General features: G+C 35.5%; 1 protein-coding gene across 1 annotated transcript; it reads left to right on the plus strand.

Moving 5' to 3' along the window:
* Positions 1 to 6,011: 6,011 nt before the first annotated feature.
* mmp16b (matrix metallopeptidase 16b (membrane-inserted)) lies at positions 6,012 to 26,590 on the plus strand (the record flags this gene model as incomplete). Its single annotated transcript, XM_079379104.1, has 10 exons — positions 6,012 to 6,131; positions 14,159 to 14,307; positions 15,753 to 15,872; positions 18,399 to 18,718; positions 21,682 to 21,843; positions 22,906 to 23,123; positions 23,203 to 23,341; positions 24,043 to 24,193; positions 24,303 to 24,418; positions 26,226 to 26,590. The coding sequence occupies 10 exons, from the start codon at positions 6,012 to 6,014 to the stop codon at positions 26,588 to 26,590; spliced, it is 1,860 nt and encodes a 619-aa protein (XP_079235230.1).
* Between the last annotated feature and the right edge of the window lie 480 nt (positions 26,591 to 27,070).

Below are 27,070 nucleotides of genomic sequence, written 5' to 3' on the forward strand. Positions count from 1 at the left end.
TCACTAATAAGGGTACTAAAGCAATTATAAGTAAGCTTACCAACAAAGCAAAGGTTTATGAACAATGTTTTGACATGCTCTTTCAAATAAAATAAAAAAAGTTTAATTTATAAAAGAAAAAGGTCATTTTAGGTATATGGCTGGTTAAGCTAAAATGGGCTGCACACACACACACACACTTTTAGACAGATATTGAGGGTGAAAATAGGCTTATAGGCCTAGATATGTATCCATACACAATCTTAAGTGTTTTTTTTTAATGCATTGCAGATAGTATGGCAGGAGGACAAGCAAAGAAAGGAAACAGAGAGATGAGAAGAGAAAGGGAAAGAAAGGAAGATGTCAGTAAAATGGGCTGCATACACACACACACACACACACACACACACTTTTACACACAAATTGAGGGTGAAATAGGTTTATAGGCCTATATGTATCCATACAAAATCTTAACAGTCTTTTTAAAAATAAATAAATACAAGCATACAAATGCACACAAAGACACCAATGCACAGAAACACACATGATCAGTTCATTTTTAATTGCATTGTTTAATTAAACATACATTCAACTTTCTATTTAATGAAATACATTTATGGTGTTGCTATGGCACACTAAAGACAATAGTGTCAATTTACTGTTAAAAATAAAATGATTTAAACTGAAATGAATGTTGTGCCGTGGCTCAAGAAGTTACCTGCTGATACTCTAACTCTCATAATTGTAAAACTTTTATACTTTTTCACATTTGAAAAATATACATATATTTAAGAGACCCAGGCTAATTTATGAGAATATCATTAGAACTCCTGCATAGCTTATTTGATGGTATTATAAGTCATTTACCAAAACGTGGCCCATTTTAGCCATTTCACCCTAGTTATTATTATTATAATAACTATTATATGTTTTATCCTATTGGTGATTAATGTAAAATAAACGCTAAAAAGAAGACTATTTCAGAAATGATTATTTCAAGACATGGAAAGCATTTTGGCTCGGTTATATGGGCCGTCCCAGGCATGGTTGCAATGTGTTCAATGTCAAACTCAAAAATCAGATTACTTTTAATTATTAAAAAACGCCATTATTATATTTAAAATAAATAATGATTTTATTTTACTGACAAAATATTTTAGTTTATCTTGTATATTTTTTTCATGAGCTCAGATTACATTTATAAAACAAAGTGACATATGTACTAGACAAGTGTGAAATTACTGTGGATAAAAAATTATGCTCTGAGCACGAACTGGATTTACACAATTTGAAAAAGTCAAAAAGTGTTACTTTGTGCCCCGCTCTGTAATTTCATAATTACCATTGTCTTTGAAATATGGTTAAAGTGTACTGTCAAATGTACTGACAAGCAATCACGTAAATGTAATTTTATTGGAACGTCTATGTCATGTATTTATATATACTTTTAATTATACATTTATACATAAAATATATTACCTTTAAGGTCTGGTTGCACAAAAGGGGCTTAGCTTAAGCCAGGACTAGGCCTTAGTTAAATTAAGACATTTAAACAGCTTTTATAAAAATGCCTTAGAAGAAAACATTACGGTTGTGCATCTTGAGACAGAACAATGTCACAGATGTATTTTAAGATACGTCAGAGCAAGATATTTTTAGTTGAGACAGCTCAAACATGCATTTTAGTCTAGGACTATCCTTAAGCCTTGTCTGTGAAACCGGGCGTATATGTAATATCAAATCAAATCACTTCTTTTTTCAAGATTCAAGATTTTTATTTGTCACATACTCAATTATACAGAGTATAACCAGCAGTGAAATGTAAGTAAAGTTTAAATTATAATACATTTAAATTTTTAAATGATAATAAATACTTGTGCTTTAGTGTGTTAGTCAACACATCAAAAAGTGTGCTTCTTTAAAGCATGACAAAAGATTATTAAAACATAATGATTTAAAATGTACTTTTAAAAAATTAAGACACTTAAGTGTGTACTTAAGTGTGTTAAGAAACATGAACTTGTTATGCACTCTAAGTACAATTAAGTGGCCTTTTATTTCATTAGTATTATATTATCTACATTTTTTTAAAATAGGCTATGCTTTTAAGATTTGAAGTACACTTCTAGTGTATGTTCAGCAATTAAGCAAACGTCATTTTCACAATGGATGCCCTTTCTGCTGATAATGTCAAAATATCAAAACAGCTGTTCTAGCAAACTTTCATTCGACACACTTTCAGAATCTAACCAATTCCAGATGGATCAAACGTTCTACCTGCATTTATATTTCATTTTGAAAATCATTTCCCATCTCTGCCACTATTATAAATATAAGTACATTATAAGTAAAATGTTTTGTAAACGACAAAAATTTAGAAGAGGAAATAATGGTAGAAAGGTCAGATATATTTTCTCATGTATCCACAAGAATGTCAGTGGATAATTTAAAATTAGACAGATGTACATAGAGCTACGTGTATCAAGTTAACCACTGGGAAATGGGAAATGAATTTAATGCTCATTTTCTTACTCAACATAAGCATTCTTTCTTCAGTTTGCTCTCTGTTGCGAATGGTGTTGTGCAAGGCCACATCAGACCGTTGCCAAGGCACACTTGTCATAGCATGCATGTCACCATGGCTCCTCTCCTGGTTAAACAATAAATATCTGCAACTCATGTAACTGAGTAAAGCTTTTTAAATACTAGGTGGATCAGCTTCACAAGTTCCCTTTATGCACTTTAAAGCAACGTTCAGTTTAAAGCAATACTGCAGGTTCGATCCAAGTTAAGCTCAGCTGACAGGATTTGCGGCATAATGTTTAAAACCATTAAACTTCATTTCTGACTTGTCTCTTTTTCATTAAAAAATAAGTGAATATACCGGCATTTACAATGGAATTAAATAGGGCCAATCTGTAAAAGTTAAAATACTTACTATTTCAGTAGTAGCCTTTAGACAAAAGATGTGAACAATATATGTGACCCTGGACCACAAAACCAGTCTTAAGTCACTGGGGTATATTTGTAGCAATAGCCAAAAATACATTGCATGGGTCAAAATTATGGATTTTTCTTTTATGCCAAAAATCATTAGGGTATTAAGTAAAGATCATGTCCCATGAATATATTTTGTAAATTTATTACCGTAAATATATCAAAACTTCATTTTTGATTAGTAATATGCATTGCTAAGAACTTCATGTGGACAACTTTAAAGGCAATTTTCTCAATATTTAGATTTTTTTGCACCCTCAGATTCCAGATTTTCAAATAGTTGTGTCTCGGCCAAATATTGTCTGATTCTAACATGCATGCATCCATGGAAAGATTATTTATTCAGCTTTCAGATGACGTATAAATCTCAATTTCGAAAAATTGACACTTAAGACTGGTGTTGTGGTCCAGGGTCACATATGTTAACGTGATTTTAGAGTGATAAAAAAAAGTTAAAAAGTAAAGTTACTGTATATCCGACTGTTAAACTTGGTTGCCTTTACAATGTAATGCTGCAGACCTTTAACAAATACAAAATTTTATAGGTAAAATAATACATACATTTTAACAGAATAATTCATGTAAATGTTTTATAAGATTCACATTTCTGCTTTTAAATTTTCCAAATATAGGCCACATTTATTTCCATTTTCCCTTCCATTTTTTATATTCCTTTTTATATTGACTTTATAAACAGGTAAGTGGCTTCAAATTCAAGCACTCATTACATTACTATGTTTTTACATGACTTGTCAGTGGAGCTAAAATACTTAAAAATACTGTGAAATTCATCAGTACTGTTTTTAACACTAAATATAATTTGTGTAAACTGATTTCACCTAACTGTGAATCTAAAGTACAGCACTGTTTTGGCTTGTAGACATGACTTGAACAGCTTCTTATGATTATTCTGTTCATAATTAATAGTTGATAACAGTCATAAACAACAGCAGTTAAGTATAGCATACAAATATTATTCATAAATGTGTGGTGGAAGGATCTCGTGCATGTTATTTAGATGTCTACAATTCAGATGTCAGTTTGTATCTTCTTTTTTTCTCTTGAAAAGCAAAGCGATGACACAGAAGCAATTTGAATAATGATACACACACCGTGTATATCTTTTGAGTCAAGACTTCTTCTTGAATTATCGTCATTTAATTCACAGCACATTTCAAGTGGCTGAGTGCAGCAGAGAGCAGTATCAATGTAATTGGTTTGTTTTTCAGATCAGCTGATCAGATTAAATTGCAGTGTTCATCACCGGCTCCTCACCAGCACAACTTCTGTGTGAAAATTAAAACCTTGAGCTTATTTTTAATTGAGCGCTATTAATACCCACAAAACCAGAGGCCACCGCAGATGCCTCTTTATATTCACCCTTTAATGTGCGAAGCGGATGAATTCATTTTCCCATGACTGAGCTTTCAAAGACCTCCCCGCCATTATTGGTCTCTGCTCTAATGCAGTAATTTGTCTTGCTGTTATACTGTATTAAATACACAACATTTCCAAACGTTTTAACGCTTTATTGTTGAAAAATCTGGAAAAGTTTTTTTTATCAAAGTTATGTTGTAACTTAATATTTGTAATAACTTTTTTATTATTTTCCAAATAATGATGACTACATAATGTGATTTGTCTTTTTCTTGCTCTCTCACCACACACACACACACACACACACACACACACACACACACACACATGTTGGTTTTTGTGGTTTATGGGGACTCTCCATAGGCGTAATGGTTTTTATACTGAAACTGTGTGTGCTATTGCCCTACACCAACCCTACACCTAAACCTAGCCCTCACAGGAGACTTTGTGCATTTTTAGATTTTCAAAAAAACACCATTTAGTATGTTTTTTAAGCCTTTTGAATTACGGGGACATAGGCAGTGTCCTCATAAACCACCTTCATATTGTAATACCTCTGTCATACCCATGTCATTATACAAATTTGTGTCCTCATAAACCACATAAACATGCACACACACACACACACACACACACACACACACACACACACACACACAGACACACAGACAGACACACACACACACACTTTCTTTTTGATGTATTTATAACAAACTGAAAAGATTTTTTAATTTCCTAATATAGTGAACCACCCCCATCTTGTGGTGGGCATCCACTGCCCAATCCCATTTGTATTGTACCTTTTCAAATTTTACAATTTTCAAATGTACTTTTTTAATTTATTTTTATTTTTTTGCACAATAATTGTGGTACAAAAAGGAATATAGGAAGATATGGAGCAATTGCAATTCTGTGTTACACAATAAAAATAAAAAAAATCAATTAATTATTTAATGTCTCCCTTTTTCTTTTCTTTTTTTTTTTGTACCCAACAAGAAAGTTACTGTTTGGTCTTTTTTGAAAAATGTGCTAAATGAAAGGTTGCACCCAGACTAAATATGGAACAGATTGATCAATAATTCCTTGGACCATAAACATATTTATTGCTTGTTCTGGCTAGTACTCTGCAATCAGTGGTCTAATGTTATTATTATTATTATATTATTAAACAAAATGATGCTTGACCGCTGGAAATGCTGGCGCTGACCCAATTTAACGGCCGATTGCCAGAAGCTACCGTCAGTTTCAGCGTCCCGCCTACCTAAGACCCATTTTTACACCTTCATTGATCTGTGATCGACAGGAGAGAAAGAAGAATGAAGACAGAATGAATGGTGCCTACTAGTCAACAAGCATCACTGGCGAGTGAGTCAGAGCGCATGCGCAGTGCTTACGCTCTGGATGCTGCTCAATATAGAAAAGCAACCTGCCTGTTCGCCAAGGTAACGTTTCAAAGCAGAAGAATGCCTCGAAATAGTGCATCCGATGTGCAAGATGGAATGCGTATTGCCAGCCAAATGACAAAATGTGCGGACGCCGATGCTTCTCCGCGCTCAGATGGTTTCATCTTCGGTCCAAAATGCCACTTGCTTAACTGACATACGAGGATAGAGACATACATAGTCATTGATAAAGGAAAATCAAGCGAATCTACAAATATGAACGGTACGCTGCTTACAAAGCGAAGGCTGGACTGTGTGTATGCGGTGCTGTTGTGGCTCCATCACGCTGTGTGGATGTGCTGCTCAGCGGCCGAAGACCATCATTTCAGCGTTGAGGTAAGACTGGCCCAACATCAGCAGCAGCATCTTCAGCTTGAGTCATGAACACAAAAGCGTATGTTGAGAAAACGCGTGCTGCTTTTACTGAGACCTACGAGAAGGGGATATATCGCAGGTCATAAATAAATCACAACAGCACTTGCACAGAATCACATTGAATCACCTGCTAGATCTGGATGTGTGCTATGATAGCTATATACAGCTATTCTCTTCCAGTCTAGTCTGTATTTGGGAATGCAACCCTGTTCTGTTATTTCGGTATAGTAAACAGAAATGTTATAGTCCAGTCTGGTTTAGCCTATTCAGTAATTCTGTGCACTGAGTGGAAAGAAAGCAATTCTATACTGTTATATTCTGTAATTCTGTATTCAGAGTAAAATGAATAGAATGGAAGAGAATATATTTTCTGTTTACTTTGTATAACAGAGCAGAACAGAATAGTAGGCTACGTAATTCATGTTTACCTTCTATTACAAAAAAGCATGAAGTTGAATATCATTCTTGTCTACCTTGTATTCTGAATTAAATAATAGAAATGTATAGACTTTTATTCCTGTCTACTTATTACACCAAGTTACAAAATAAAGTAGACTAGGCTACACTTAGAATGCTTCTGTAATACAAAGTAAAGATGAACTATTCTATTCTGTTATACAAAGTAAACTGAAATTCTACTCTAGTCTGTGATTTAGTGTACTGAACAAAATTCCTTCCTATTCTGTAATACAAACCAAATTGAAATGTTATTCTATTCCATATAGCCAACTCTGTTATTCAGTGTACTGAACAAAATAGAAGAGCAATCCTGTTATTATTAGATTAGATTAAAAGGCTATTCATAACCAGAATAGAATAGAAAGCTGCTATTCTATAGAATGTAAACAGAAATGTCATTCTATTCTGCCATTCTTAGTAATAAGTAGACATGAATTCTATTCAGTTCTAGTTTTTCAGCCTATTCTCTAAATGTGCACTGAGTAGCCTAAACATGAATTCTATTCTATTCTATTCTATTCTATTCTGTTCTATTCTATTCTATTCTATTCTATTCTATTCTATTCTATTCTATTTTCGTATACTGATGGACAAAAATGCTAACTGAAGTATAGTTACCTTTAAACATGCTTCATACTTAATTGTGCACTGTTACACAATTTAATTCACAAGCTCATAACAGTGCAGACCTGAGGCATGAGTGAGAGAGAGATCAGCAACAACCAGAGATATTGCTCCTTCCTCCAGTCCAAATCCATTCACTCAGAGATGACAATCAGACGCCTCTGACTGGCCATGCGACGATCAATGGGGTGATAGGGGAAGCAAGACCTCGATTTACTCAGTGCTACTCAACCACAGACTCTTGCGATAATGTGAAGCACATAAAGATTATGTAAGTTGCTTAGCAACTCTCCCCCAAACTCCTTTGGGCTGGAATGGGCGCAAATGTGATGTTTAGTGCTGCTGGCAGCCTTGGTTGACATTGAGAGAATTTGTCACCCGCTCGGTTCTGTTTGGCTGGGAGGCGAGAGTTGTAGAGGGTGCTGTGCCAGTAGATCAGCTCATGGTGGACATGGTATTGTCATGATAATATTGATTCTCTTTTAGAGCAGGCTGTATCGTCGAATCTGTCCTTCACAAAATTACAATAAGACCAGTGGTACAAAACCATCTGAATTCTAAATTCTTAGTGGTCTTCACTTTCTTGGAAACTAGAACCTCTTTCTTCTTTTCAGCTCTCTGCCACCCATGCAGCTCCTGTGTGGGTTTTTTTGCTGGCAGGGCTGCAGTGGTTGGCAGCAATTGTGAGTTGAGTGCACAGGTCAGTGGTCTTTGGGGAAGAAAGTGAATGTGTGTGAGAGAGATGAGTAATGACTGCTTGGAGGGGGGACCTCTGATCCTTGAACTAGAAATAGACTATAGAGCGCAAGGTTCTAGGATTCAGCGGTGAAATCAGGATTGGGCCCCCAGGGCTTTAATTACGCACGTCTTTCGCATGCAGGTGCAAATGTGCTTAGCTTAGTGCTAAGTCGGTAGCGACATTTCATGTAGCTCTGGTTCTATATGTGATTAATAGGGAGTCATGGGTTGTTGCTATGTGCTATTAACCACCGAGCTACGTAAACAGTCATACATCTTATTAATGGTTTGGATAAGAGGGGTGTAGGTTTTGTGGATGATAGAAGTGGACATAAAAGTATAGACCCTTCATCAAAATGAAGTTTTAAATGCATTTGAGTCATCATGATGCCCTAAAAGGAGTAAAGCAGGTTATGAGAATTATACTGCCGCTTGCTAAACATTTGTGCTATGGATATGATTATTGACTTGTCCCTCCTTTTCTTTAAAAAGGTTGCAGTGAATCACCAACACACTCTCATGGCAGCTCTTAACTTTTTTTTTGGTTGAATTTGTGGTGAATGCATATGAATTCATACAATCTCTTTTGTACATTTGCATATGATCGGCGTACTCACCACTGAGTTAGGTTTAGGGTTGGACCTTCATGCTTACTTTTTTCTAAAAATCATGTTTTCATTCAAATTAAATTGTGCAAATTCATACAAATTCATCCCCAATTCGCCAAGATGTTAAATAGTTTTATCTTGAGACTGGGTCGGAAGCATTTACAATGGGAGAAATGGGGCACAACTGGCACATGTTAAAATACTCATTATTTCAGTATAGCCATTTACACAATATGTGTTCATCAAGTTCATATGAAATCATAGAAATTCATATGCATTCAGCACCAATTTGTGAAAACATTATTATTTTATCTATATTATAGATCAGTTTGGAAGCACTAAATGGATGTTAAAATATATGTATAGCCACATAAACATATTTTTTTAGTGTAAAAAAAACATGTTCTAACTAACCTGTGTAAAGTTTTAAATTTTTTGGGCAAAATTTTGATGATTGAGCTCAACTTGTATTGAACAAATACTCTTTTAGATTGAAGAAGAACTAGCAATGACCTAGAAACACCTTGCATCAGTTTACAGCCAACCACACCAAGCTAAAAAATCACTTAGCAACTACATAGCAACATCTTGGCAACCATCCACAACAACCAACATTGTAACTGTAAGCTTTGCATAGGCAAGCACCAAAAATCAGTTTGAATGTTGTGAAATAGAGAGTGCAAATAAACCAATTTTCACAGAATCATTGACTCCCATTGACCTGAAACCTGTTTCAGCTCAAAATGCACACCGTATACACACTCATGTGCTTACAGCTGATTAAAGGCGTGGACAGTGGATACAAAGGGGTTGTTTGGCCTAATGGGAAGTTGCAGAAAGAAAAAGGGAAGGAGGGAGAGATAGAGATGAGCAAGAGAGAAGTAGAGGAGATTAGTAGATTCCTGGCTGCTGGTTAGTGGGCAGACTATGTATGTAGAGTAGAAGTACTTGAGGTTAGTTCTGCCACTGACCCCTAGGAAATGGATGGCGTTGCACTCAGGGGAAAATATGGCAGCTTATTTACACGAAGAATTGTTTGCCTGGAAACAGTAGCACATTTTAGGATGCAACCGCATTTCGGCATACTGACTCCTGTAATTGACTTCATTGATTGGCTTTTGCTGCAAGATGCAAATGAGAGAAGTGAGAGAGAAAGTGAGAATGAGCTACAGAGAAAGAAGTGAGAAAATTCTGCAGTGGAAAGAGAAGAAAGACATGTTCCCTTAAAACAGATGAAGTTGTATCCTGACCAGTTTATGTTCATGCAAAGCATATAGTATAGAGTAAAATGTTAGTAATTTAAAGGGAAATTGTTGTTTTAAAAAAGGCTACAGTAAAAAAAAAAAAAAAAAAAGTCTGTAAGTCTATATAGTTTTTATTAATTTTTATTTCAGTTTTAGGTCTAGTTATTTCAGTACATCAAGTTCATTTAACGCTTATTTAATTTAATGATGAAAAAATGTTTTGTTTAATGGTATCAATTTTAGTGTCAGTTTTAGCTTTAGTTTAAATATTACATGCAGTTAAAACACAGACACTATTGAACACACTGCAATTAAAACACAACGATGTTACTGTACTTATAGAATATATAAAAGCAGTAAAGCACACATCTCTGTCTATGAAACTGCAGCCTCTCGTCAGATGTCACACTCAAGACATTATATATTTATGATGGATTTTTCATCTTAGTGGATACACTCAAGGGTCTCCATAAAGAACACGGTTGTGCCAACGTCCTCCAGAAGGATGCTTTTCATCATCATCTCGTCATGCCCTTTTTCTGTCTGTCTCTGCCATCTGGTATAAATGTGGCAGCAGCTTCTGGGTAATGATCATTTTCATGTTGTCATGGTAGGGTGAGATTGTGACAGGATACAAACCAGCACCTAATGACTAAGCACTTTGAACATCAAGAAAACCTGTCTTAGACTGGCTCGCTTTTGAAATCAAACCCATTTCAAAGTACATCTTGCATGTGTATTATGGAGATACATATAGTCAGCTTTAGCCCTTTACAAAAAAATCAAATCATCGTCTTTCTGTGGGTAATATTCACTCTTGTCAGATTCTGCAAACAGAAATAATTCAAGCCTTTTTAAATTGTAATCATGTAATTAATAAAGCCTGTATTACTGTAAATACTATAGACAAATTCTGGAGTGACCATTTGGCTAGTTAGGATGAAATGTCAGTTTTTTGTTTGTTTTTTCTCCCAGTAAAATATTAATGGTCCCTCAACTTGCAGTGTTGAGTATATTAAGCCAATTAGGGAAGTGGGTGATATACACAAAAGTAAATAATGTGGTATTTCTTCTAGCAATATACACCACGATTTACACACGTGATTCAAAGACATCTGGTTCTACCAGTACGATATGACTTGGAAATTATAAGAAGTATCATTAAGCATTAGTAAATATAAGCATCTTTTGTATTAAAAGTTGGGTCACACTTTATTTCAAGGTTCAATTCACGCTATTAACATACCATTAACTATGACTTTTTCATTAGTAAACTCCTAATTTGCTGCTTATTAATAGTTAGTAAGTTAGTTGTTAAGTTTAGGTATTGTGTAAGATTAGAGATGTAGACTATGGTCATGCATGTATGTGCTTTATAAGCACTAAGAAACAGCCAACATGTTATTAATAGGCATGCTAATAAGCAACTAGTGAGAATTGGTCCCTATACTAAAGTGTTACCAAAAATTGTAAAATAAAATCATACATTCACCCAGAATAAATCATGTATTTCATAATACATTTGAGACATTTAGTAAAATACAGAATCAAACATTAAGCAAAATATGGTTATATCAAGTGATGTTACAGTATGTTATATTTAAGAAGTTATAGACACTCATGCAAAAGTTTGTGGTCTGTAAGATCAACACTGATAATAATAATATGTTTCTTAAGCAGCAAATTAGAATGATTTCTGAACAAATATACAAATATACATTTAAAATATATCAAAACAGAAAACAATTCATTTAAATTGTAATAATATTTCACAATATTATTGTATGTTTGATCAAATAAATGCATCCTCGGTGAGCATTAAAAAAAGACTTCTTTCAAAAACATTAAAAAACACACCAATTTTCTGAATGGTAGAATACATATTTTATTCAATTTGAACTAGATTGTAATTTTTGTGCATAGCTTTCTTTTTCTCTCTCTTTCTTTTGTTCTTTCCTTGCTTGGTTGGGTCAATAAATAATTACACTTGAGAAAATAATAATAATAATAATAATCTTGGACAGATCAGTTGGCTCATTTGGATGAATTTCCTTTGGTTGGGGATTCTGGAACACTGTTGGACCGCTGAGAAGATGTTAATTATACAATCATGTTTGCTAGATGCTCCATTTTCACCTATTAAGCCTGTTTTTCATCGCATTTCTGTATTTATGCATAAACATGAGTGTGAGAGCGCCTGTGTGTTTCCCCACCGAGTTTTATTCGACACACATTGAGTATATTAACGTGGCAGATTTTTTCTTCTTTCATTGACATTTTTAATGCGCATCAGTTTGGCTGAGCTCTGTATTTATAGCTTCACGAGAGAGTGATTACAACACCCGGAGGATGACAAAGTTGCTTCTATCTATGACTCTTTATCACCATGGTTACACCCTGTCATACCAGACCCCTGCGGCTCTATAGCACATCTGTGTTTTCTTCATATAAATTAGTAATCAGCCCTTGTGTTGGTTAGAGACGCAGGGTCTGATTAGTGCTAGAGAATCAATTTGGCTCTCAACCGATTTTGCTTTCTCATAAGGAGAACTAAGCTTGCATAGATATACTACAGAATATAACCAAATGTCCTTTTATAAGATACATGTACAACACAAATTTTTAAATAACTGTTTTTTTCTTATATATGCATGTATATTTATATATCACACATGTACACATTCATATAGAATTATTGATTTATGTGGTGGCAGATCACTAAAACATTTAGTTTGCTTTTGTTTTAAAGTATGTTTGACCTCAAGTACATTATCTTAAAAGCTCTTTCCAGCATAATGTTGTTTGGAATGAAATGATCTTAACATGCACCTTCAGAATACCACTCTTCTCAAATCACAGCTCTCATAGGACGCATTACAACAGGCCATTGCAGTTCACTGCAACAACAAAGAGACTTCATCAAATGTTCTAAATGCTCACATTTAGCGCTCTCTAGGAATGCCTTTTGCTGAATTCAGGACTGTGTACTAACATGCTACCTTTACTATTCCTGCAATATGGTGAAAGTAGTATGTTAAATGAATTCAGCCATTTAAATCCTGAGGCTAGCAAAACTAGCATCTCTGGAAGGTCAGTGTGATACATGTTAAAACTGATGATGAAACTTTAACTGTGCTGACTCATTTTGAGGGGAAAGACACTTTATATAAATCTTGTTGATGTCAAATATCATGTGACATCCCTTACGGAAATTATAGTAGGCGGTTATTTATAGTAAAACCTTGGTTAATATTCATAAGGGATGTCCAGTCAAATTTTGCATTACTTTGCCAGAAATTCATCAGTCATTTTGCACCCTTATGTACACTCCAGAATACTTTTAAAAATAATACATATTACATTAATAGCATGCTTTAAAATACTTAAGTGTGAACTGATGTGAGTGTGAATTTAATTGCTTTATTTATGATTAAGCAAGAAGGTATTAAAGTGTAAATTAGATTAAATTCATTTAATTGAATTTAAGTGGGTTTTGACCCACTTATGGAAGGACTTCATATGAGTAATTTCATAATTACATCTATCGTCTTCATATGACTAAAGTGTACTGTCAAATGCACTTACAAGCATTTATGGTAAACTAAAATAAACTTTAATGTCATTTCTACTGAAACTATATGTCATGTATTTAAATATATTTGTAATTATGAAGTTTATAATACTGTATATTACATTTAATTGTAACAAAAATCATAGTCAGGAAATTGCACTCTCTTTAAGAACACTTGGCCTTTTGTTTCATTAATATTATATATTTTTTAGTGCAATGCAATAGTTTAAGTGCATCTTTTTTCATGTTTGAAGTACACTACAAGTGCACACCTTTTAGACAAGGATATGGCTAATACAAATACAATATTTAGTCCAGTTTTTGTCCTATGTGTTTGCATGGTGTATCACACTTCTGCTGCTGTTTATGCATATGCAATATTGTTAATATTCTTAATAAACTATGATCATGTCAGTTACTGCATATACTGTTGGGCCTGGTTCATGTTAATCAATTGCAACGTTTGATTCTACAGACATTTTTGTTCCTTTTGTATGCAAACAATTTTGGTATCATGTTAGGTTACCATTCAACGTCCAATATACCATCTCAGCTTGAGAACAAAACCATCCGAGAACCAGGCTAAATTGAAATCCTGTATCCCTAAACATCTAGGCTCCTTTCCAAGCCTTGCGAGGGCATGTTTCGCTTCTTATTCTTTTTTGTTGTTGTTCAGGCTACAGCTGAGCCTTGGGGTTTAGCTGAGGACATTTTGTCAGGTTATGTTTGTTCTATCTTTTGCAGGTGTGGTTACAGAGGTATGGCTACCTCCACAAGACACAACCTAATATGGCTGTCCTGCGATCAGTCCAAACCATGCATTCCGCTATTGCTGCCATGCAGCACAAGTATGGACTAAACATCACAGGGAGCCTAGACAAGGGGACAATAGAGTAAGTACTCCTAAGCACAGATACATACAGTAAAGTCACACATAAAATGCACATATTTACTGTATATACTGACTACGACATATCAGGCCCATTCTCATAAAACTCTGATGTTTGTGTATGAAAATGACATTGCAAAATTATTATTGTTACATGTTTTGTGCGAAAGCTATTTGACCCTGTTACATTCCAAATATTGCAGGGTTGAGTTACAAAAAAAAAAGGTCAATCCAAAAATGGCTAGAAATTGTCTTATCATCACACCACATGAGTACACATAATGATATGCATTATGACATGTACATAATGACATTTAGTAAAAAAAACTTTGATGGCACTCCCTGTGATATTATGCAACATGAATGAAATTATTTTAATTGCAGTATTTTTTCTGTGACCCATTAAACTGTAAAGGTGATGAACAAGGACATACAAATTGGCAGGTTTCCCAAAATTTCAGTAAAACATAAGCTCTAACAAATATCAAACAATATGACTAAGTCCAGTATCTATTTTCCATGGTAATTATATCAGTGGTGAATAATGTGCACAAAAATGGGACACAAATGACAGTTTCCTATAAATGTGTCATCAATTAAATAATTTCATGTTTGATTCGAATATATCAGCTTTTCTTTGAACTGAATGTTTCAACACTGGTCTCTGATGTTTAGCTTGGACACCATAAGCCATTTTCCAATGTTTTGAGAACATTTTCTACTGCTTGTGTAACTTATTCAAAGATGACTGCACGGTGTTATGAAGGATGAGCACTCTCTGCTTGACCTTGCAGTCCATTTTATTCTGCCTTTAAACTGTTTTTTATTCTGTTTGTGTCTTCATGTTGTGATTTATTGATGACAAGTTAAGACGAGGCACTGATTTTCACATTCAGTGATATAAATAAATACATGATCTTTTATCTAAACAACTTGGGTTAGCGGGTTTGTAAATGCTAATTAATGTAAGCTGTAATGATGAAATTATGTAACTTGCAGTAAAATTGAACAGCGGGTTTCAAAAGCAATTTTTCATGTCACTAGGGACATTTTGAGTACTATAATTTGGTGTTGAATGTCTGTGATATATGTTTTTGTGCATATTTTTTATGTTTTTCAGTTATCTCCAGAACTGTTATCCAATGACTTCAAGTATTTCAGCAATATATATATATATATATATATATATATATATATATACACACACACACACACACACACACACACACACACACAACAACAATAAAGTAAACACAAGAACACTGATTTATTGTAAAAGTCTAATGAGTATTCTGCTGAATGAACACAGAAGCAGTTATTTTTAAAATCCATTCAAACACTTTTATAGTTATGCCTTAAAGCAGCAATGTTAGCTAGCCTAGTTTTTAATGTGATGAAGGTCAGAAATTACCTCACCCCTCCTCCCTTTGCTCTTTTTTTCTCCTCTAGCTGGATGAAGAAACCCAGATGTGGGGTACCAGACCTGCTTGGTGGGACATCTGGATCCCGCAGGAAGAAGCGCTATGCGCTAACTGGACAGAAGTGGCAACGCACACACATCACATACAGGTTAGTGTTAACAATTTGGTCTATAAATACAGCACAGACATTAACAGACAGAACTGTGAAATGAAATGCTCGAAATTTATAATGGAGCTTTAAATAAGTTGTCTTAAAGGTACAGTTGTCTTAAAGGCATAGTATACCAATTTTATGTAATTCTTTTTATTTTTAGGGATTCAATACTCTTTCAGGAGATGTATAGTAGCGCTCCCTACCAAAAATTCCATCAGTGGCGGGGAAAGAGTTAATGTGAACTGTAACTTTAAAGGGGACCTATTATGCTCCTTTTCACAAGATGTAAAATAAGTCTCTGATATCCCCAGAGTGTGTATGTGAAGTTTTAGCTCAAAATACCCGACAGATAATTTTTTTATAGCTTGTTAAAATTGCCACTTTTAGGGTGTGAGCCAAAACGCTCTGATTTTGAGTATGTTGCTTTAATGCAAATGAGCTATTGCTCCTGGAGAAGAGGGCGGAGCTTCAAGAGCTCAAGCTCCTGCTTTAGCAGTGCTAGCCTTTGCAAATCAACATTTCACTATTAGTACAAGCCTGTTGTCTTTACAGAAAACATACTCTGTTTAAAAGTCAGTCATCTGATTGTACTGTGCATAATACATTCGCTTTGACAGACAGGGAGCACAGTGGGATAAAAATAACAACATAGCTGGTCTCATGCATGGCATGCTATCATAAACTTTATAAGTCCCACTCGTCACAAATGGGTGGGACTTTTTCCCTTCGGTGACGTGAACAGAGGGAGAATCTAAAACAGCTTGTTCTGAGAGACAGTTTTTTAGATTATAAATGAGTGGGTGGATTTTTACCATTATAGACTGGATGTTTTCATACACTGCGGCCACACAACTGTATTCAAACACCTTATAAAAGTGATTTTTGCATAATAGGTCCCTTTTAAGACAAGTTAAGAGGTTAAAGGGGTGGTCACACCACACGTTTCGATCCAATGACTTCCATTCATATCCACGCGAATGCGGGAGAACAGAAACGCAAGCTCATGTGAAGACCTTTCACATTTCGCTGCCTTCGCTTATGTGTTGAATTTATATTTTTAAAAAGACTCTGCAGAGTGTGATGTCACATCACGACTGCTGCAGTGTCCAAAGAAATTGTTCATGCTTAAGGTCTAGTGTGACCACAGCTTATTCTTTACTTTGGTTGATGTCACTTCCTGTTTCCATATCATCTGACATCTTGTGTAAATACTGGCCTCTATCTGATGTTTAACTCTTAAAATTAATTTTGATAAACCAAACCCGATAGGCTGAAACAGACGTGGCTCAAATTGTCCTGTCACTGCCATCCTATATGCTGCACTGCAATGAAGACACAGCCAGGCATATAATAACCTCCAGCATTCACTCTTTAACCTTCAAGAAACATATTTGAATTCCCTGAAGATTACCTTCTAAAGGGCTCGGAGGAAATAGTGTTCTCTCACCTCAATTTAGACTTTCCCGGTTACAGCGGGCGATAACGGAAATGATTTATTCAAATCCTGCTTTTTTTAATTGATGGGCCACCTATGCAAATGGAATGTAAATGAAGACAGGCTTGGCAGTGAGTGACTGGCCTCTATAGAGAAAAATCAGCTGAGATTTTCAGGGCCTCTCAGTCTGTTAGAGGAAGATAAAGACTTCAATGTGGGAAATTCAGCAGAGATGCCAGTCTAAGGGCAGTTGGTGCAGTTCACTTTGGAAATGAAAATGCTCCCTCTTTTCTGTGATATTAACACATCATAATAGTAAGGGTTTTTACTATGACATTTGATATCTGATTAAATGTTGAGAACACAAACTCAAAACAAACCATTTATAGCATATATGAAACAAAGAATTGCTAAAGATAAGTGAATATAACACAATAAGCTTTATAAACTCAAAAGTAAGTGATACAAATAAGCTTGCATTTGAAACTGAATATTAATATTGTGCATTACTGATATAAAACATTATTTTGGCAGACTACACAAAACAACTTCAATTTGTCTATTATTCAAGCAAATGTCTAAAAGGTTGTAGAGTTGTCTCTGCACTAAAAGAAGTTACATATTCTGAAATTGAAGAAGAAAACAATAACTGATCAATCAAAAACAAATACAGTTATGGATCAGTGATCAAACTAATTTATGTAATTTCAACTTTTTCTACATTAGACAGTTTTCTCAAACTTGAAAAGTTTGACCAAATTTACTAATTTAATTTTTTTTACAGTGTATAAATTGTAAATCGCATGTTAAAATATCTCTTGGATTCATGATTTTCCAATAACGGAAAAAAAAAAAAAATTGTGACAGAATGAAACTTTTTTGATTAACCATCCCCACAAAATCAATTCAATTAGCTATTAAGAGTATAAATTCTTCTTCTTTACTGGAAACCACCTTAAAATAAGCTCACCAGCACAAAGATGTGTCTCATAGTTATTGTCTTTATTGTATATTGTACAAACCATATATTGGACTTGTTTATATTTACTAGTAAATATTGTTTTTTCTCTTTGATTTGTTTTCAGCATTAAAAATGTCACTCCTAAAGTGGGAGCACGAGAAACGCATGAGGCCATTCGCAGGGCGTTTGATGTATGGCAAGGTGTCACGCCGCTACGCTTTGAGGCCGTGCCCTACAGTGCTTTGGAGAGCGGCAAGCGTGACGTCGACATCACCATCATCTTTGCCTCTGGTTTCCATGGTGACAGCTCTCCTTTTGATGGAGAAGGAGGCTTCCTGGCACACGCTTATTTCCCAGGGCCGGGCATAGGGGGCGACACGCACTTTGACTCAGATGAACCCTGGACACTGGGCAACCCAAACCATGATGGTGAGAGAACGGCAGGTTAGGCCACATTTTCAATTTCAACAATTAACAAACAAATGAAGTTGCTGTTTCAGCAGGAATGTGAAAGTGACAGAAGCAGCTAAATCATTAATGACATCTGGAGACTTTCACAAGCACCACTGAAAAATAAATGACTGTTTTATAGCTAAAGCTAACAGCAATTCTGCAAAACAAGACTCACTTGTAAAGTAATTAGTGCTGTAATTTACTTGCTGAAATAAGTGTTTTAACAAACTGTGCTGTTTGAAGCTTTGAAAATACTAAGGGGAGAATTCACTAAACCGCTGCACCACCTGTGTGTGGTATTTAAGTACATACTCAACAAAATATTCTTTAACCAGCTTATGCAGCCACTAAATGTGCTGGAGCCATTAGTACTACTGTATATGCCATTTGTTACAAGTTTTTGTTACAAGTACAAGTATTGTTACAAGTAAAAGTTTTATGGGTTAACATTAGTTGATGCATTGGGTATCATGCGGTATGAATAACTTTCAGTCCTGAAACTCAGAACTTATAGATACTTTATATGCAATCTTCTAGTGATAACATAATTTACTACATGGCACAAGCTGATTGGCCTCTGCTGATTTTTGCAGCCAATAAGGTTGCTTGCACAACATTGGTTAAACACTGATTCAGTTGTTCGCTGTAAGCTGGTCCTGCAGCGGGTTCCTCTGAATCCCCCACCTCCCCCAGCTCCACCTGTCTGCTTCTGCTACGGGATTTATGTATGCCTATTTTATCTAGTTCGCCAAGACCAAATACTTTAACATTTTCATATTCATTACCATGCTAAAGTATTCAACTATTCAAAGAGTTATGATTGAAATATACTTAAATGTTAGATTTGGTAAAATCTGTTCTAACAGGATATCTGTAAAAATGTTCTCTTCTCCCTTTTTTCAATTCATTACACTACAGACATGTCACACTTCTAACAATTAAAGAGCCCATTCTATATTGTGTTGGTGAAATACTCCAAATAAAGTCTGTCAGATGTTATCTTCTGCATCTTCCACGAACGACGGCTGAAATCCATCTGTGTGTGGTATTTAAGTGCATACTCAACACCGTATTCTTTAACCAGCAGCCACTAAATGTATGCCATCATTTGTTAACTCTCTACAATGAAGTTCTATTTGTTAACATTAGTTGATGGATTAGGTATCATGGACAAGACTTACAGTCAGTAATGACGCTGATCAGGTTCTAAACAAATACAAATAAACAACGCTGTCATTGGTCGCAAAGGGGATTCTTCCCTGAATGTGTCTTGTGTGCACATGTTGATGTTTGTGTGCATGTCAGGTGTCAACTTTGTTTGATATGTAGTATTTGCGTTATGGTTGCACCCATTAAATGAGAGGTAATCAGATCCATCTCTTCACTGTGATCCGCACTTAGAGGCACTCAGCTTTAATTACCTGGGCCAACTGGATGCAGAGAGCTTTTAAGATGCTCATCTCCTTTCACAAAATGTCTCGGCTGAGACAGTAATGAATGGCTGTGACTACATTCGCTAAAGGCATTTTTACTGCCGCCTGCACTCAGGACCCTTGGCTGTTTGTTTTGCTGCCGTCTCTGATGTTACACGTGCATGGCATAATAGCTTCCCGTGGTTTCAGGCTTCATTAGAGTCACCACAGTCTATATGGAGCACACACTGTGTGGTTTTCTTTCTTTATGTTAAGGCTGATTGGCATCAACATGTTATAAAATAAACAGCAATTAGGAGATTATTTTTAGCAGGTCATTTAGAAGTGAATGCTTCCCATTGACTTCACTACCAAATCAGATTGTACAAAGCTCCAAAATAAAAGCACCATAACAATACATTTTATTTGAAGGTGTCCTTTTTACAGTGTATTATACATTATAAATTATATATTTAGGTACTGAGTAATATTATTTTACTAAATGGTTAGGGTTAGGATTAGGGTTTGTCTTACGATTACTTGCACGTAATTATGCACAATTTATTGTTATTATAATAGTAAGTACGTGTAACGTGTAACAAGGACACTTTAAAATAAAGTGTTACCCAATAGTCCTATAACTCCTGCGCTATATGCTAAGTGTTTTGAGACCTATATAGCTGTATGTGAGGAACAGAACCCAAATGACATGTTCAGAATCAGATATGTTGTTTGAATCACCTATAGCACAATTTACAGAAATAATATTTTTTGTCTTTGAAATATGGTTAAGTATAATTCTGAATGTACCAACAAGCATTTAAGGTATAAACTAAAAATATACTTTAGTGTAACTTCTTAATTTATGGCATGTTTGTAATTACACATTTGTAACGATGAAGTTGAAATTTAGTACATTTAAAATATATTATCTTTGAATGTTACGTCAAATAACACCCTACAGTTAAAATTATATACGTGTGTTAGTATGTTAGTCAACACTTCAAAGTTGAACAAAACAAAGATTATTAAAAGTGATTTAAAATATCATTTTAAAACTTTAATTTGAAATAACAAAATGCACTTGTTAAAATCCTGTCTGTATAAGTACACTTAAATAGCCATTTATTTATAATTTTATTTAATTGATATTACATTATCTGCAAGTACAGCTTTTGACAAATGTACCTTAATGTTTAAATTACACTACAGGTGCACATTTAATACAATACCTTTACTGAGAAGGATAGGTTACATAACATATTCATTCATCGTTAGGTCAGCATGGAAGATATTTCCAGTTAAATTGTTGTATAATACAAAGCAATGTGGGATTTGTTTTGCATTCTGTTTCCAAAGCTACTGTTTCTGTCATGCCCACACACTGTACACATGAACATTACAACATTAGGATGACTCTCAGATCAGGCACTTGCGTGGTGAGTCATAATGCCATGCTTCTCAAGATAAGAGTACAAGCACAGCAAAAAACAAAACAAATCTTGTATTTTATATGTCCACTGTTGTTTCTATACTCCTTAGGTAATGACCTGTTCCTTGTGGCGGTCCATGAGCTTGGTCATGCTTTGGGGCTGGAGCATTCTAATGACCCTACGGCTATAATGGCTCCATTCTATCAGTATATGGACACCGAGAGCTTTAAACTGCCTCATGATGATCTACAGGGCATCCAGAAAATATATGGTGCGTTTAAACCTCTGGTCCCATAATCCACTGGCTTGCACATATCTGTTTACAGTAACACTGATCAAACTTACGGTTAAGGATTTTAATCAAATGGACATCAATAAGGCTAAGGCATATCATATCGAACAGGCTATTATAGAAACATGGTGGTAGGCTTATTTGACTTATTTTGCCCGTGAGCAACTGCATTTCAACCGGAACAACTTCGCAACACCACAGCAAACCCCCAGAACACTCTAACAACTGCATAGCAACACAATAAAACTTTATAATTCTTCTTATTATTTTTTAAATGTACTTGTTTTAATTTGTACCTAAATTTTAACGATTTCATGTGTAAGAAAAACAAATGTATTCTTGTTTAATAAGGGGTAATGATGATCTGTTTTTATTCAAAGACACAATATCTTTTTTTAAGAAACTCTTGAAAAGAAAAATCATGTTTACCTTTATGACAAGATAAGGTACCTGATTTTTATGGTCATTTAATTAATAATAAATTTATTATAATAATGGCTAATAATTTTATATTTATAAATTAATCATGTATAATATTTGTAAAAAAAAATAGTAAAAAATATTGAAAAATTTAAAAATAGTAAAAAAAATAATAATATATATATATATATATATATATTAGTAACATTTTACGATAATGTTTCATTTGTTAAAATTATTTAACAGGAACTAACAGTGAAAATACTTCTAAAGCATTTTTTAATCTTAATGTTAATTCCACCATTTCAGCGTTCAACATTCAACATTTCAATACATTATTAAAATCAAATGTTATATCTGGTATTTAACCTGAACTGACCTAACAATGAACCAATGAATCACTCCCATGCATTGAAGAAGTGAGGAAAATATGTTATTACATTTATCTCATGACATTTTTTCAGTAGTCAGTAAATTTCTTGAAAATGGAATAAAAGTTTTACACAGCCACATGAAATACAAAGTGTACATTCATTTATTTGAACTTGGCACATGTGCTTTCAAATACATCTTTAAAAGATTTGACACTCTTGTGATTTGAATTTTATATTCATTCCGCAGGTCCTCCAGACAAAAATCCTCAGCCTACAAGACTGCTTACGACCGCTACACCTCCTCGCCTGCACCTACCAACTGACCCTCGAAAGCATGACCGACAGGGTCGCCCTCATCGCCCTCCGCAGAAGTCAAAACCAGCCCACCCCAACTCCAAACCCAACATCTGTGATGGAGGTTTCAACACTTTGGCAATCCTACGACAGGAGCTGTTCGTCTTCAAGGTATGAATAATGAACAGCTTCACTGAGAAGTAGAGAAGCGTAAATTGCGTGTTTCCTAACACCAATACACTCTCATTAGGATCAGTGGTTCTGGAGGGTGCGAGATAATTCTGTGGTGCCTGGATACCCGATGCAAATTAGCTACTTCTGGAGAGGTCTGCCTCCCAAGATCGATGCTGTCTACGAAAACAGCGAGGGGAAGTTTGTCTTCTTCAAAGGTAAGATGTGTTTTCCTCCAACTTTTAAATCTCACAGGCTATATATAGACGTGAATATGTGAAGGAAAGAGCTCAGATATTTTCACACCTGGTTTGTTTGGAGTTAGTTTCAGAACCTGGCATGTTTTCTTCCTTAGTTCAGTTCATTTAGGGATATATGAATACAGCAATTACCCACACACAAAAATAACAGATTAAACACACTGGAGCAATTTGGATGTGTTGAGAAAGCATTCTGACCCAGTGGACCAACGAACCGAGCTGTATTATCATTCATAATGGGAAATTTGTTACGTAAATAGCAGCAGTGTCTGATTCTGTGGGTGAGCACATTAGTTAACACGGTTCATCTTAAACTGTTGTATTGATGGGAACCTGGCCATCATGAATGATGGCTACATTGACAATAAACCTGTAGAGCCAACTTCTCGATGAATGATGCTATGAGGGACATAACTTGGTGTGGAGGACAGTTTTACTCACATGTGATTGGAAAAACAACAACAAATAAATAAAACATTTTGGCATGCTTTCAAATGCTGCCTTGTAAAAGTGAACTGAACCAAGAAGCAAACACCAGTATTTATTAATAATAGTATTATTAATAAATAATAATACTATTATTATTACTAGAAGAAGAAGAACATGCATGCATTTTAAACACTAAAGGCAATATTTTTCTTTTCTCTGCATTTCTGAAGGCAACCGGTTCTGGGTGTTTAAGGATACAACTCTACAGCCCACATATCCTCAGGACATTTCTCTTTTTGGCAGTGGAATGCCCACACAGAGCATTGAAACAGCTGTTTGGTGGGAAGATGTGGCCAAAACCTACTTCTTCAAAGGGGACAGGTCAGTTTTATAGCTTCTAGCTACAGTGTACAATGGGACCCAATGGACACCGCCTTCACTTGACTGTTCCATAATGTCTGAGATTTTCTGACTCTGTCTACTATTACAGATACTGGAGGTACAATGAGGATATGAGAACCATGGACCCTGGATATCCAAAACCTATTACTGTGTGGAAAGGCATCCCAGACTCTCCACAGGGAGCCTTTGTGGACAAAGAAAATGGTGAGACATTGAAATGATCCTAGCTGACAATGCAGCGCCTTGCAAAAGACCCCAAACCAATTCGCTCATATTACAAATCTAGTTTTGAAATATGGCCATTGAGTTTCACAGTACTGGAACTCACAATTAATTATTGCTATAATTGAATTTGTATCGGTGCCATGGCCTGGTGGTTTGCACATATGCTCAGACACACTGAGTTATGACTTTTTATGTAGGTTTTATTATTATAACAATAAATGCAGTATGCTTGCATTTTATGTACACAATAAAATATAGTCTAATGTAAAGTAATTTAATGTAATAGTCTAAAATATAGTCTTGATGTAAAAATTGTAAAAAGGCCTAAAATTGATATGCACATATATATATTTTTTAAATATCAAAATGTTTTTAGTTACAAAATGATATATTCTGTTTTTCATAAATACACAATGACAAAAGTATTGGGACACACCTTTACATTATTGATATGCCATGGTCAACTGTAAGTGGTATTATTGGAAAGTCGAAGTATTTAGGAACAGCACCAACTGAGCCACAAAGGTCACCAAGTGCTGGGGTGCATGTTTCGTAAAAGTTGCCAACACTCTGCTGATTATAAACTTCCACTGGCATTGATATCAGCACAAAAAATGTGCATCAGCAGCTACATGCAACCTTCACTCCACCAAATGCAATGCAATGCATTGTATGTAGTGGTGTAAAGCACACCATCACTGGACTCAGCAGTGGAAACTTGCTCTGTTTGATAGTCTGATGGGCAGGTCTGGGTTTGGAAAATGCAAAGAGAACATGGCCTGCCTGACTGCATTCTACCAACTGTAAAGTTTGGTGGAGGAGGGATAATGGTATGGTACTGTTTTTCAAAGGTTGGGCTAGGCTATTACTCGCAGTGAAAGGAAATCTTAATGCTTTGGCCAATACATTTTAAAGTTCTATGCTCCCAACTTTTTGAGAAGAGTTTTGTGAAAACCCTTTTTTATTCCAGACTGTGCCCCAGTGCACAAAGCAAGGTACACAATCTCCCAGAAAAACTCCAAAATCTTGTGGAAAGAGTTCCCAGAAGAGTGAAAGCACTTATAGCTGCAACGGGAGAACCAACTTTATATTGAAGTTTATGTGTTTAGAATGCAATGTCATTAGATGTCTCTAGTCAGGTATCCTATTACTTTTATCCATATAGGTGTATATCATATCCACATATAAGTATTTTGTTGAGCCACTAGACTGTAGAAATGCTCTACAACTTTTCACCATCTTAAAATCCCTCCAGAGTTTCAGGGTTTAAGTAATTGGTTTACTCTGGAGGACACTGTGTTGACTGGCAGAAGAGAAGACGTTTCTCTGAACTATGATCTCTGGATCTGGTGATCTCTGAGCTCCTTCACTGTGATAATTGGCCTCTCTGTGGCTTCTCTCACAAATCGCTTTGTTCATGCTGAGATTTTTGAGACAACCGGCTCTAGGCAGTATTTGGGTTTATAACATCTACTTCTTCATAATTGAACCAATAGTGCCAGATGGGACCTTCAAACACAATTCATACCAATGTTTTATTTTATCTGGAATGGGACTGGTACAAGAAGTTATATGGCAATGGTGTCTTTTTGTTTTTGTACCATGCATTTTCAAACATGATGATATGTTGACACTCTTGGAGTACTCTTGGTACTTGGAGTACCATGAACATTATATATGTATTACTAGTAACACATAATTGCCTTGAGTTTTAATGTCATTAGGCTTAAAATGTCTTATTTTCAACTAAGAAGAACACATAGTTATGTTTTCCTTTTCTCCTAAGGATTCACATACTTCTACAAGGGGAAGGAGTATTGGAAGTTCAACAACCAGAGGCTGAGAGTGGAGTCAGGCTACCCAAGGTCTATCCTGCGTGATTTTATGGGCTGCGACGGCTTACCTGCTGACCCCGACTGGGACTGGAGCCCTCCACAGGAAGAAGAACCGCCACAATATGACAATGACGACGTTGATATCGTACTCAAGCTGGAGAGCAGCGGTGGAGCAGAGAAAGCGGTGGCCATCGCCATCCCCTGCGTCCTGGCCCTGTGCATGATGGTGCTGCTTTACACCGTGTTCCGCTTCAAGAGGAAGGATACACAGCGCCACATACTGTACTGCAAGCGATCCATGCAGGAGTGGGTCTGAGAATTAAAGGTCCCACTCCTTCTGCTAAAACTATTTCCATCTTTAAAATCCCTTCAAAGGTCAAAAATTGGCTCTTCTTGAGGCGCTGACTTTATGTCGGTATTTGTTGGCAGACAAAAAGGACGACATAAACGAACAGCATGCCGACTTCCTGTTCCCATTGTCAGCCTTCGTAGATGGCAATGTATAATTTTTGTATGGTTTTGGAACTCTGTGTGGCTTTGGTGGCCATTTTGGTTCCTAGAGTCCAATGCGAGTAAACTGTTACTCTACAAACCATAATTATGAACTTTTCAATTGATTTGGGAATTATTTATCATCGGACTCCTGATCTAGATACTTCATAAAGGTTGAACTCACCTGTGTCACTCCGAAATACTTGCTTGTGTTGAAAAAAACTGATACCCAAACCAAATATGCCCTTAGTGTCCAAAGAGGATTGCTTCATTCACATGGAATATTCTGAGATGACTGGCTTAT

The sequence above is a fragment of the Barbus barbus genome (genome assembly GCF_936440315.1).
Source record: "Barbus barbus genome assembly, chromosome: 26".
Taxonomy (NCBI): Eukaryota; Metazoa; Chordata; class Actinopteri; order Cypriniformes; family Cyprinidae; genus Barbus; species Barbus barbus.